The sequence below is a fragment of the Staurois parvus genome, unplaced genomic scaffold (assembly GCF_062004578.1).
Source record: "Staurois parvus isolate SC_StPar_1 unplaced genomic scaffold, SC_StPar_1.0 ptg000347l, whole genome shotgun sequence".
In the NCBI taxonomy this organism is placed as follows: domain Eukaryota; kingdom Metazoa; phylum Chordata; class Amphibia; order Anura; family Ranidae; genus Staurois; species Staurois parvus.
Window position 1 is genome coordinate 13,623,903 of NW_028318143.1, and position 15,182 is coordinate 13,639,084.

The 15,182-nt window shown below is 40.5% G+C and overlaps 1 protein-coding gene across 1 annotated transcript in view; it reads right to left on the reverse strand.

Moving 5' to 3' along the window:
- FAF1 (Fas associated factor 1) overlaps positions 1–15,182 on the reverse strand; it is a 426,653-nt gene that overhangs the window by 227,020 nt on the left and 184,451 nt on the right. The window contains exon 8 of the mRNA XM_089684458.1: positions 5,766–5,852. Within this exon, the coding sequence (XP_089540584.1) occupies positions 5,766–5,852 (87 nt within the window). The remainder of the gene's footprint in view (positions 1–5,765; positions 5,853–15,182) is intronic.

Consider the following 15,182-nt stretch of genomic DNA (forward strand, 5'->3'; position numbering starts at 1 on the left):
GCAGCATTTTTGTGCCAGCTTGTAGTAGCGTTATAGTAACATTTAGGAGTGTTAAGCACTGTATTAGCGTTTTTACAGTACATGAAAAAAATAGCGGTTAGGATTAACGCATTTAGGTTAGGAATAGCGCATTTAGCGTTTTTTAATGCTGGGAAAACGCTCCGAAAAACTAGACAATTTTTTTTCTGCTCCTAAACTCTAAAGCTTGAAAAACTCTTCTGGCATAAAATGGTGGGCATGGACACATAGGAGAACACTATTAGCTTCTAGGATGCCTCTAGCTGCAGGCATCAGTTCCGTATCACCACTCAAAGTCCAGGACGTCATATGATGTCCTACGGGCAGGAAGTGTGTCTATGTGTGTGTATATATATATATATATGTGTGTGTGTTTGTGTGTGTGTCTGTATATATATCTATATATATATATATATATATATATATATATATATATATTTGTGTGTGTGTATATATATATATATCTGTGTATATAATTGTGTGTGTGTATGTGTGTGTGTGTGTATATATATATATATATATATATATTTGTGTGTATGTATATGTGTATATATGTGTGTGTGTATATATATTTGTGTGTATGTATGTGTGTATATACAGTCATGGCCGAAATTGTTGGCACCCTTGATATTTCTCCAGGAAATCATGTATTTCTCACGAAACGTATTGCATTAACACATGTTTTGCTATACACATGTTTATTCCCTTTGTGTGTATTGGGACAAAACAAAAAAAGGGAGGAAAGAAAGCAAATTCGACATAATGTCACACAAACCTCCAAAAATGGGCTGGACAAAAGGATTGGCACCCTTTCACAACTGCGGATAAATAAGAATGTTACAAGCATGTGATGCTCCTGTAAACTCACCTGGGGCAAGTAACAGGTGTGGGCAATATAGAAATCACACCTGAAAGCAGATAAAAAGGAGAGACGTTCACTTAACCTTTGCATTGTGTGTCTGTCTGTGCCACACTAAGCATGGACAACAGAAAGAGGAGACGAGAACTGTCTGAGGACCTGAGAACCAAAATTGTGGCAAAATATCAACAATCTCAAGGTTACAAGTCCATCTCCAGAGAACTAGATTTGCCTTTGTCCACAGTGCGCAACATTATCAAGAAGTTTGCAACCCATGGCACTGTAGCTAATCTCCCTGGTCGTGGACGGATGAGGAAAATTGATGAAAGATTGCAACGCAGAATAGTCCGGATGGTGGATAAGCAGCCCCAAACATGTTCCAAAGACATTCAAGCTGTCCTGCAGGCTCAGGGAGCATCAGTGTCAGCGCGAACTATCCGTCGACATTTAAATGAAATGAAACGCTATGGCAGGAGACCCAGGAGGACCCCACTGCTGACACAGAGACATAAAAAAGCAAGACTACAGTTTGCCAAAATGTACTTGAGTAAGCCAAAAGCCTTCTGGGAAAACGTCTTGTGGACAGATGAGACCAAGATAGAGCTTTTCGGTAAAGCACATCATTCTACTGTTTACCGAAAACGGAATGAGGCCTACAAAGAACAAAACACAGTACCTACGGTAAAATATGGTGGAGGTTCAATGATGTTTTGGGGTTGTTTTGCTGCCTCTGGCACTGGGTGCCTTGACTGTGTGCAAGGCATCATGAAATCTGAGGATTACCAAAGGATTTTGGGTCGCACTGTAGGGCCCAGTGTCAGAAAGCTGGGTTTGCGTCCAAGATCCTGGGTCTTCCAGCAGGACAATGACCCCAAACATACGTCAAAAAGCACTCAGAAATGGATGGCAAAGAAGCGCTGGAGAGTTCTGAAGTGGCCAGCAATGAGCCCAGATCTAAATCCCATTGAACACCTGTGGAGAGATCTTAAAATTGCTGTTGGGAAAAGGTGTCCTTCCAATAAGAGAGACCTGGAGCTGTTTGCAAAGGAAGAGTGGTCCAAAATTCCGGGTGAGAGGTGTCAGAAGCTTATTGATGGTTATAGGAAGCGACTGATTTCAGTTATGTTTTCCAAAGGGTGTGCAACCAAATATTAAGTTAAGGGTGCCAATACTTTTGTCCAGCCCATTTTTGGGGTTTTGTGTGACATTATGTCATATTTGCTTTTCTGCCTCTGTTTTATATTTGTTCCAATACATACAAAGGGAATAAACATGTGTATAGCAAAACATGTGTTAATGCAATACCTTTTTTGTGTGAAATACTTGATTTTCAGGAAAAATATCAAGGGTGCCAACAATTTCGGCCATGACTGTATGTGTGTGTATAGCATTCATATGGCAAAACAGTTACTATGTACCTCATATTTGTAGGGAAAACACTCTCACCCAGGATTCACATCATTTTCTAATTGAATTAATTTAGGAAAAAAAGTGTGAATCTTGGGTGAAAGTTGTATGAAAACAATTATAAATATATCCCTAAATCACCAGAAAATGTCACACAAACAGGTTTTAATAAATGTGTAATTCACACCCTAACTTTTACACCATTTCAGGGTTAACTATAAAGCATTAAGAGAGAACGGCCATATACAGTATCTTGTGAAACTTGTTACTTTTTAAAAGTTCACACAGGAGTACCAGTATAACAAGTTTCATCCACATTTGTGTGCACATTTCAGGATGTTTTTAGGATGTTCACACTTTAAAAGGGATGTATAGTGATTTGTATATAGTTTCTCTTATTGCGGTAAAAAAAAAAAAGACAATGTAAAACTTTTGTGCAAACCCAAGTAATAAGCTATATTGCAGTTTTGTATTCTGATTCGTCAACAGTTGGTGAAGGGATTTTTAGATGTTTTTTCTCAGTTTTTACATGAGAGTACCAGGCATGGAGAAGCCCTCTTATAAAGAAGTACAAAAAAGGTATCAAAAATAAATAATGGGGGGGGGGGGGTAGCCACTGCATTGTAACAGTTTCCATAGTTCATTCTAAACTGTCAGGATGTGCCAGGGACAGCATTTAACTTGTAACAGCTTTTGTAGGCAGAACATTATAACCTTAAGCCCCGAAAACAAGAGGATTTGGAAACAACTGAAACGTGTTGGTGACCAGCCATTAGTTTAAATAAAAAGGGATTTACAAATAAAAACAAATAAAATAAAGTAAACAGACTTTTAAAACAGTATTAAACCCAAAAATGTAATAGATTGCAGCTTAACAATCATTAGATGTGATGGTTGCATTCGTTTTCTTTTTTAGGCTTTTCCTCTCTGTTTTCACCTGGTCGGGCCAGTAACACAACTCCTGTATTAGAGTGCCTCCAGTCTGGATGAAGGAGCACAGGGGCAGAGCAGACAGCAACACTGTCAGTTTGGGGGGAGGGGAGGGGAAGTGGTAGCGGGGCTAGCAGATTTAAATACATTAACAAATTGAAGCTAAACTCCAGGTAATTCTTTGTAAGCTGTTACAGCAAATATATTTTTTCCTTTTGGGATAAAGGTTTTACATAAATAATCTGATCATTGCAAGCATCGCTGTCAGTGATCTATGGTTTGTCTCACCCCTTTAAGTTAATACATCTGCAAGAGAATGTGTTCTTTTGAAAAACAACAGATGTATTGGCTGATCACCAGGTGAAATTAGAAGAAAGCCTAAAAAAGAAAACTAATGAAGCCATCACATCTAAGAACCAATAAGCTGCAATATGATAAATGTTTGCTTTTGGGTTTAATAATGCTTTAACCCCTTCCCACCGGCGCCTCTTGCCCATTAAGATGTTTTAGATGTCGGAAGGCGTAGCCGGGCATTTTGGTAATGTGACGGCCGTAATTGACCAACCGTCACATGATCAGAAAGCTCCCGATTGCAAGTAGAGATCTGGAGCTTTCCTTTAGGCCCTGCTAACTGTGCTGGGAGCACATCGGGTGCGCACTCTTGACCCAGTATCGTTTGCATTTTGGTACGCATATATGTGGCCTCTCGCCATTAAGGCCCACCTGCCAAGAGACCGCATACATGCACCCGGCCAGCGAGTAGAGGTTAAGGTAACCACCACACGATACAATCATTAAAATTACAAAATTTATAAAAGATAAAAAAAAAACCTAATAAAACATTATAAAAATATACACAAGTAAACCATTTCAAAAGCACCCTCCATCCATATGGGCTCCCACATACTACCAACTCTTACCAAGGAACTGCAAATGCAGAGTAAATATATAGAAACATACTGTATTAGAACATATTGTAGAACACAGGCAGTAATATGGGGTCATTTTGCAGCTAAACACTGCAGAAGAATGGCAGAGCTGTATACTAGTGCAACTGACAACTGTACCAACTCTCTAGCCGCCAATGATCTCCCTATAACAAGCACAGGGGCACAAATATGCAATGCAGGCATACCGTTGCTGTTTGTACATAGCTTTCTATAAACAGCAGACCACCCTATGTAAAGCCCACATATGATGCTGTGCCATGATTGAAAGAACAGAAATCCAATGGATGAAAGGAGCAGGCCAAGGACAGCCATACTAGGAAGGAAAACAAGTTACATGATTTTGGATGTCCCCCAACCACAAAATGAAGTGGGCTCTAACTGGCTGCAGCCTCTAATGCTCACAGTGTACAGTCAATCAGATTAAGGATTGTCAGTACAGGAGAGGAGCCTGTACTATGTGCTAGACTTGAGGTAAGGCTGGAGTTTATCTTTAAAGATTTACACACTCCCCAAATGAGAATCAGTGCTAGACAACACATGCCTGATAAAGAGAACAAAAACGGCTCACTGGAACATTCAATCTACTCCAATAAATGAGATGACTTATGCAGGCCATAGACGAGTCGAAAATCGGCCAATTTTTCGGCCAAAAAAAAAAAATCAGTCGATTTTCGCACCGTTAGAGGGTTAACTGGTCAGCCATTTTTCGGGATTTTGGCACATTTTTTTTATCGGTGAAGTTGGGAAAAAAATCGGCAGACTTTGCCGATTGGCAGATTTTCCCGGCAATGATGGGCAAATCGGCCGATCTTTTTACCAATAAAAAATCTGCGCATGAGCCATGACCTGCAAGAAGAAGAAAAAGAAGAAGAAAAAGATTAAGAATTCCAGTCCGCTATTATATTTGACATGAAAAAGTATTGCGGTTGCAACATTGTATCCAAATAAAAACATCTGTATCCGAAATGGATACAAGTAGATACATTGTTGCAACCGCAATACCTTTTCATGTCAAATATAATAGTGGAGCTCTCTGCAGGGACAGCAGTAATTAAATGCCAGCCGTAGACGGGACTAAATTTGGCCGATTTTTCTTTTTTACCGTTGGTGGTAACATCGGCCTATTGAACGACCAATGTTTCTTTTTTGTTTTTTTTAAAATGGCCGGTTTTTGACCCATCTATGGCCTGCATTACCTGCTCACTTTCCAATGTAACTGATAGCTTAAGACAGTCATAGATGTATCGAAACCGAGCCCGTTCAGCAGGGACCAGCAGAGATTCAATCCATCTATGGGCAGGCTGGTTGTACTGAAGTCGATCCATCGATTGACCAATCAGCATGCCGAGTTTTTTTTGCATGCGATTACTGCCAACAGCTATAACCACCAGCAGTAATCGTGTTCTGCCAACCGGGTAGGCTCACTGCCAGCAGAATACAAGAGCAGGAGGGATTCCCCCATTAACAGTGACTGTGTTCATGGGGAAATCAAGCAATTTCCTACAGCCATGAGAAAGAAAATTGCATCATCTATGGTTTGCTTAACATTGTAAAATACTACTATTGCACCACTGTATAAAAACAAAAAAATAACAACTTACAGAATCATTCTGAGCTGATGGCGGCCAACCTTCCCAAACCTGGTGGCGAACAGGAATACTTGTGAGGTCATAAACATTTCTTTTTACCTAGAAGGAAAAAAAAGCAATGTGGTGTGAATTATGAATCTACAAAAAATCATCAGACACAGAGGTTTTTGGGTAGGAATATGTAGATGTAGAAACAGATAGATTACAAATTGAAAGCACCACTAATGCTGTATTATAGCACAAGAAACTTGCCCGTCACTCAATCATCTCCCATAGAGGGAAATCTTAATATGGAATTCCAACCAAGATGTGTTGTATAGACTAGAGAAGGGTTAGAACAATATGAAAAATGCTCAGCGCACTAATGGCTCGTATTCAGTGAATATATAGAACAAACATACAAAAAAGTCTGGAGCTATATAACTGTTTAGGTGGCAGCCATCCCAGAGTAAGAGATGATCCATCATCCGCCCTGATGAAGCCAAGTGACCGGTGGCGTAACGCGTAGGGGAGGGGCTTTGACATTACAACGCTTGATGGTTCCATACTGACACCAGCTGGTAATTTTAGGATTTTCACCACTGCCAAAAACTCAGGATACATTTTGTGCACAAAGACATTACCTTACTGATGGGCTTTTTAACTACATCATCATTGTGAGTTTTATGATTTTTGGCTTATTAAAACTATAAAATACTGCACTTAGAAGACGCCTCTGTTCTTTATTCTCTCTACATTATAGAGAAGGGTTAGAACAGCCTGTGCACCTATTGCGAAAATTCGCCTCATTTCTTATTACTGGTAACAGCCAGACTGGGCAATTCATTTTTCAGTTACCATTCCAGTTCATATTGATTGAGAAACTCCCGACTGAATCTGAGTATGGCGCCTCTCTCTCCTAGTCTTAGTAGCGGTGTGCAAAAGATTACAGATGCATGCTAACAAACTGCTTATCAAAAAATTGCCTTTTTAAAATGAAAAAAACTTTTTGCAGCTTTTCTTTTTTCAGTTGCATTCCAGCGTTCCTGATCTGCTGCAGTTCCCTTGCAGATACTTGATGTCTACACACATGAACGCTAGTGATGGCTGCATGACATTTCTCAGAGTGTGTACCCCAATGGTGACAGTCTTGAAACATGCCTGTGCAAAGTGCATTTGCAGCACTGCTTGAAGTCACAATCAGAAACCAGTATGACAGGTTGACAATACTAGAGATTCTGAAGACCCTCTGCACACTGGTATATACCCTTTCAAGCAGACTATGCAATAAATAGGGATATTTAGTTCACACATATTGCAATACATGCTTAAGCTGGCCAACTGCGTCAAAGTAATCCCTCTATGGCCAGTCCTACTCTGCTCTGCCTACGCAAATTCTACTGTGGACACAATGCTAGCATAGGGGAAAAGACACAATGTGGAGAGCTACAAGGTTCAGGTCTGGCTACTGACCCAACAATACAACAAACAGATCCCTGTGCTCAAATCCCAACCTTGTAGCTCTCCCCATTGTGTCTTTTCCCCTATGCTAGCATTGTGTCCACAGTAGAATTTGCGTAGGCAGAGCAGAGTAGGACTGGCCATAGAGGGATTACTTTGACGCAGTTGGCCAGCTTAAGCATGTATTGCAATATGTGTGAACTAAATATCCCTATTTATTGCATAGTCTGCTTGAAAGGGTATATTCCAGTGTGCAGAGGGTCTTCAGAATCTCTAGTGTTAATATGTGGTTACACCCCTTTAGCACCTGATGGATAAATGCATGCACTAGCTGTTGGGATTTGAGCACAGGGATCTCTTGTTTGTTGTAAGGTTGACAATACAGGACAACAATTAGGAGAATAGGAACAGAGCATTGTCATCCTGTAACAGGAAGTGTCCGCACAAGGACCATTCACGGCGGGATCACTGGGTATTAAAAAATATTGAACATTTCAAAACATTGAAAATGACTCCTGAAATCACTTTAACATGCTATAGCCTATATGCTATTTTAGTGATTGCTTATATTCTCTAATGCCAATAACCACTCGCTTTGTTTTTTTTCTTTATAAAACACAACTACATCATTTTTTATTTTTTTTTTTTATAAGGAAAGTTCATCTTTGGCAACATGTTACATGTTCTGCCTGTTTTTAGGGTGTAACATGTAACATGTTTCTACTCCTGTGGCCACTGCCCGCTCCGTTGCATCTAGTGAAAGCTAGCAGAAGATCTTCTTGCTGCCCACCCGGCAGCGTCATTTATTCACAGAGGTCTGTGAATTGGAAACTACAAGTACCAACAGCCTTTGTGGCTTTTAGTACTCAGTGAACTACCACGGTAGTGCTGTGGTAATTCGTTATCTCTTCCTGTCAGTGTGTATCTGCCTGCTTGTAGCACACAGATACACGGACAAGTCAGCAGGAGACCTGCACAGCACCCGTGATCAGCAGATGCAATGCTTTACAGGATCCAAGTAAATAAATAAAATACATAAATGCACTTATTTTCTGTACCTGCATTTTTTATTTTATTTTTTTTAAAGGTGAACTTATCCTTTAGAATCTGCCTGGAGTTCAGCATCAACAGCTTTCCATCCCAGCTGCTCAACTCACCTTCCTTTTGCTCCTCCGATTGCAGCAGGAGAAAAGAGAAAAAGCCCTGTGTAAGCTCCAAGTCTGGTGTCAGCCTACTAACAGGACTCCAGTGTTACATCATGGGAGTAGAGGGAGCGAGTCACATGCTCTTTCCAACCAGAAGTACCAGGTATTTCTCTTTACTCCAGACAGCCAAATGGAGCAGCAGGTACACTAATTATATGAAGCAGAAGGGGTGAAATATAAGTGAACCTGTTGTGTACTCCGAATGGGAAAACTCCCACACTAACCTTGCACGTGCACTTTTTTCTACCCTTAGCCCTTTACCTTCTGTCTCGAAGCAGTTTTATCAGGGTTTACATGTCTCTTGATGTGTTATTATTATTATACAGGATTTATATAACGACAACAGTTTGCTCAGCGCTTTACAATATATATTCAAAATTCTTCACATTTCTACTCACTCAGCCGCAATCCACACCTCTACAGGTGAAATTCGAAAAATTAGAATATCGTGCAATATTATTTCAGTAATTCAACTTAAAAGGTGAAACTAATATAGGAGATAGACTCATTACATGCAAAGCAAGATAGTTCAAGCTGTGATTTGTCATAATTGTGATGATTATGGTTTACAGCTCATTAAAACCCCAAATCCACAATCTCAGAAAATTTGAATATTGTGAAAAGGTGCAATATTCTCGGCTCAAAGTGTCCCACTCTAATCAGCTAATTAAGCTATAACACCTGCAATGGGTTCCTGAGCCTTTAAATGGTCTTTCAGTCTGGTTCAGTAGGAATCACAATCATGGGAAAGACTGCTGACCTGACAGTTGTACAGAAAACCATCATTGACACCCTCCATAAGGAGGGAAAGCCTCAAAAGGTAATTACAAAAGAAGTTGGATGTTCCCAAAGTGCTGTATCAACACACATTAATAGAAAGTTATGTGGAAGGGAAAAGTGTGGAAGAAAAAGGTGCACAAGCAGCAAGGATGACCGCAGCCTGGAGAGGATTGTCAGGAAAAGGACATTCAAAAGTGTTGGGGACTTTCACAAGGAGTGGACTGAGGCTGGAGTCAGTGCATCAAGAACCACCCCACACAGACGGATCCTGGACATGGGCTACAAATGTCGTATTCCTCTTGTCAAGCCGCTCCTGAACAACAAAACGTCAGAAGCGTCTTACCTGGGTTAAAGAAAAACAGACTTTTGCATTTCATTTGGAAACCTAAGGACCCAGAGTATGGAGGAAGAATGGAGAGGCACACACTGCAAGATGCTTGAAGTCCAGTGTGAACTTTCCACAGTTTGTGTTGATTTGGGGAGCCATGTAATCTGCTGGTGTTGGTCCACTGTGCTTCATTAAGTCCAGGGTCAACGCCGTATACCAGGAGATTTTGGAGCACTTCATGCTTCCTTCCGCAGACGAGCATTATGGGGATGCGGACTTCATTTTCCAGCAGGACTTGGCACCTGCCTACACTGCCAAAAGCACCAAAACCTGGTTCAATGACCGTGGGATTACTGTGCTTGATTGGCCAGCAAACTCGCCTGACCTGAACCCCATAGAGAATCTATGGGGCATTGCCAAGAGAAAGATGAGAGACATGAGACCGAACAATGCAGAAGAGCTGAAGGCCGCTATTGAAGCATCCTGGTCTTCCATAACACCTCAGCAGTTCCACAGGCTGATAGCCTCCATGCCACGCCGCACTGAGTCAGTATTTACTGCAAAAGGGGCCCAAACCAAGTACTGAGTACATATGCATGCTTATACTTTTCAGAGGTCTGATATTGTTCTATGTACAATCCTTGTTTAATTGATTGCATGTAATATTCTCATTTTCTGAGATTGTGGATTTGGGGTTTTCATGAGCTGTAAGCCATAATCATCACAATTATGACAAATCACAGCTTGAACTATCTTGCTTTGCATGTAATGAGTCTATCGCATATATTAGTTTCACCTTTTAAGTTGCATTACTGAAATAAATGAACTTTTGCACGATATTCAAATTTTTCAAGTTTCACCTGCACAGACCCTGTTTCCAGACCAGTCATTTCAACAAAAATCTTCCTATAAGAGTATATGCACATTAAAAAGAAATGATGCATGTTACTTACAAGTAAAGGTTTTCTTTGTGTCGACATGCAAAAGGTCAAAAATTGCTGCTAGGTACCACAATTAGGCCTGGTGCAGTGTGTGTTTTGTCCTTTTCTGCAGTGCGTTTTTGACATATTTGTGATGCCTTTCGTTTTGTTTATCCTTTTTTTTTGGGGGGGGGGGGCAATTTGTTGCTAGGCAGATTAACCACTTCAATTCCGCACACTTTCACCCTCTTCCAGTCCAGGCCAATTTTCAGCTTTCAGCGCTATCACACTTTGAATGACAATTGCGCGGTCATGCAACACTGTACCCATATGAATTTTTTAGCATTTATTTTGAGACAGATAAGACTTTATTTTGGTGGTATTTATTCACTACTGGGATTTTTATTTTTTTTGCTATATAAATGAAAAAGCAAAAATTTTGGGAAAAAAAGTGTTTTTCTTATAACATTTTTCAAATAAATCTTTCTTCACAAATCTTGGCCAAAATGTGTTCAGCTATCTTTTTAGTAAAAACAAAAAAAAACCCCACACCAAATCAGTTTATAACCCAAAATTATAATTTTTAAATTTTTTTTTAAATTTGTATATATTATTTATGGTTTTAACATACTGTCACCCTAGCAGTACAGTGTCACCATGTACTATTGGGGGGTGATGAAGATTTTTTTCTCTTTTTTTACACTGATTGCTTTTACACCCGTAAAGGCTATAAAAACAATAATTTCTCCTCTCTGGCTGCATTTTTGCAGCCATTGAGAAATACTGTGAAAGCTGTGATTGGTCACAGCTTGCCACATGGTACAAGGCCAGGTGCGGACTGACAACACATAGGGCCCCCGGGCAATATGGGATCATGTGGCCTCTGTGTCCTCACCCACACTCAAACCACACCCAAAAATGCCTATCAAAGATACTAGTGGCATCTCATGGGGGCCCCTACTGACCCTGGGCCCTCGGGCAGTGCCCGAATGGTCAGTCCGCCCCTGTACAAGGCTGTTGTGAATAGCCTTGTACCATGTGACCGCTGTGATCATTCACAAATTTCACAAGTAGTAAGCAATGATGTCAGGAAGTGAAATCTTGTTTACTGCTGTTCATGTGATCACTGATTTGGCCAATCAGTGATCACATGAATAGGGACCTCACACAGAGGTCCTGTCCAGCAATCGGTGTTCCCCTCTATCCGGAGGACACAGCGGGCACCGATTGCGGTGCCGCGCACTCCCAGGGAGTGCACGTACAGGCAGTGAACGCAGGTAACGTTTAGAAACATCAACCCGCTTCGGCAGCACTCCCGTCGGCCGTTTATCTACATGGTTCAGAAGAGAAGTGGTTAAACATTTGAAGTGTATTGAACCAAAAATGCAACGTTTTGCATTTTAAAAAAAAAGTCCCTGACCCGTTCAAAAAAGGAAAAAGCTCAAAAAGGCATAGAGGTGAACGTGTCTGATTAGAAACCATGTTAAATAGACTGTAGTGCATTTCTGCAAAAAGCACTAAAAAACACATCGTGTGAACCAGGCTTTATGGTTATCTCAGCAGCCCCAGCAGACTAAGAACTGTCCTCAAGTAAAACTCTATAGTATGTATAGTATTCTTTCACATCTCCCCTGACTGCTACATAAAAGATTAGGTAAAGAAGTGCATGGCAGAGGAGCTTGGCCAGCACAGAGTGTAATTAGACACTCCCAGAAATGGAAAGCTATGATGTTCAACAAGGGAGCAGCTGTTCAGGGGAATTAACCCTTTCTGGAGTAGCTCTTGTTTTTTTTAATAAATTCAAAGTCATATTGGAAATATATATATTTTTTAAAAACGTGAAAAAGGAAAAATGCTGTAAATAAGAATTTAAAGTACTTGATTTTTCTGTGTTTTTACCTGCAATTTTTTAAGGTTGCGACAGGGTCTACTTAACCCTTAACTAGTATTGCAATGGTTCCAGCCTTGGAAATTGTTCTTCATTTAAAGTGCACCAAAATATCAGCATCTAAAAAGCCATGGAAAAACCTGTAACAAAATCGAATGGTCGGATAGAAAAGACCTCTGGAATATTGAGGTTTCATGATATTGTGATTTTCAGTTTATTTTTTATTTTTTTTCTAAAGGACATAATGGAAGGTATGTTTTGAAATTAGCCATGTAACTCAAGAATCTGAGATTCTCATTACAGTATCATAAGGAAATAAAAGTTATGGTCATTGTACAATACATGGAAAATTTATGAGCACAAGGGAAACATTATGATTTTTTTTATGGGGTGAAAAGGTGAACTTTTGCTGTATCTGTAGCCGTCAGTAGGCTAGCTTGCGTGGATATGTGTTAATTGCCCAGCTTCACAGAAAAGCCTTGAAGACCGGAGTATTTACAGAGGTGAGTTCAATGAAGTGCTTCTATGTAGAGAAAGGTCAACCAATATATTCCTTCTTGACCCTAGAGAATAAAAAGCCACAGGCCATTCTCTGATAGAAATGATATGAACACTTCCTAGTGAAAGCCTTCCTGGGTACACACGCAGAACAAGTTAGTGTGCCTGCCTAGACTAATAACACACCGGCATCGCTTTGAAGGACCTCGAACACCTTGAACATCAGTAATCTGTTAATCATAATTTATTGGTCATCCACAGCAATGTTTCTATAAATGAAGTCTTTTCCGTGACAACTCACTGGTGAGACAACCATTTTACTGGGAGAAAAAAAATATTAATTAAAAAAAGTCCTCATAAAATTACCCAAAGAGTTAAAGAACAAACTGGTGCCTTCCGGGTATAGCATGCCAATACACAAGGCAGAAAGAATCTATTCAGCCAAATCATGCAAGTACACACACCATTTGCGTTTTTGTTACATTATGCCCATACCCCACAGAAGACAAAGGGAGTATTTCACAAAGCAGGATATTTGTGTGCAAAGGCTCTGATAGAAGCAGCCAGTCCATGACTGGTCAGCCCCAATGTTGTTCTAAGGCGGTCAATCTGAACCTACAGTCAGATCCGTAAATATTGTGACATCTACACAATTCTAACATTTTTGGCTCTATACACCACCACAATGGATTTGAAATGAAATGAACAAGATGTGCTTTAACTGCAGACTGTCAGCTTTAATTTGAGGGTATTTACATCCAAATCAGGTGAATGGTGTAGGAATTACAACAGTTTGCATATGTGCCTCCCACTTGTTAAGGGACCAAAGGTAATGGGACAATTGGCTTCTCAGCTGTTCCATGGCCAGGTGTGTGTTATTCCCTCATTATCCCAATTACAATGAGCAGATAAAAGGTCCAGAGTTCATTTCAAGTGTGCCATTTGTATTTGGAATCTGTTGCTGTCAAACTCTCAAGATGAGATGCAAAGAGCTGTCACTATCAGTGAAGCAAGCCATCATTAGGCTGAAAAAACAAAACAAACCCATCAGAGAGATAGCAAAAACATTAGGCGTGGCCAAAACAACTGTTTGGAACATTCTTAAAAAGAAAGAACGCACCAGTGAGCTCAGCAACACCAAAAGACCCGGAAGACCACGGAAAACAACTGTGGTGGATGACCGAAGAATTCTTTCCCTGGTGAAGAAAACACCCTTCACAACAGTTGGCCAGATCAAGAACACTCTCCAGGAGGTAGGTGTATGTGTGTCAAAGTCAACAAGCAAGAGAAGACTTCACCAGAGTGAATACAGAGGGTTCACCACAAGATGGAAACCATTGGTGAGCCTCAAAAACAGGAAGGCCAGATTAGAGTTTGCCAAACGACATCTAAAAAAGCCTTCACAGTTCTGGAACAACATCCTGTGGACAGATGAGACCAAGATCAACTTGTACCAGAGTGATGGGAAGAGAAGAGTATGGACAAGGAAAGGAACTGCTCATCATCCTAAGCATACCACCTCATCAGTGAAGCATGGTGGTGGTAGTGTCATGGCGTGGGCATGTATGGCTGCCAATGGAACTGGTTCTCTTGTATTTATTGATGATGTGACTGCTGACAAAAGCAGCAGGATGAATTCTGAAGTGTTTCGGGCAATATTATCTGCTCATATTCAGCCAAATGCTTCAGAACTCATTGGACGCCGCTTCACAGTGCAGATGGACAATGACCCAAAGCATACTGCAAAAGCAACCAAAGAGTTTTTTAAGGGAAAGAAGTGGACTGTTATGCAATGGCCAAGTCAATCACCTGACCTGAATCCGATTGAGCATGCATTTCACTTGCTGAGGACAAAACTGAAGGGAAAATGCCCCAAGAACAAGCAGGAACTTAAGACAGTTGCAGTAGAGGCCTGTCAGAGCATCACCAGGGATGAAGCCCAGTGTCTGGTGATGTCTATGCGTTCCAGACTTCAGGCTGTAATTGAGTATTAAAAAGTGAAAAGTAAGTATTAAAAAGTGAAAGTTTGATTTATGATTATTATTCTGTCCCATTACTTTTGGTCCCTTAACAAGTGGGAGGCACATATGCAAACGGTTGTAATTCCTAACCCGTTCACCTGATTTGGATGTAAATACCCTCAAATTAAAGCTGACAGTCTGCAGTTAAAGCACATCTTGTTCCTTTCATTTCAAATCCATTGTGGTGGTGTATAGAGCTAAAAATGTTAGAATTGTGTCGATGTCCCAATATTTATGGACCTGTTTATCTATTCTTCCAGTGAAATCACTGCCCCAAAACCAGCAAGTGGTTCTTGATTCATGGGATGGCTTGCCTATCAAATCCTCCAACTGCTCCACCCTGAAAAAG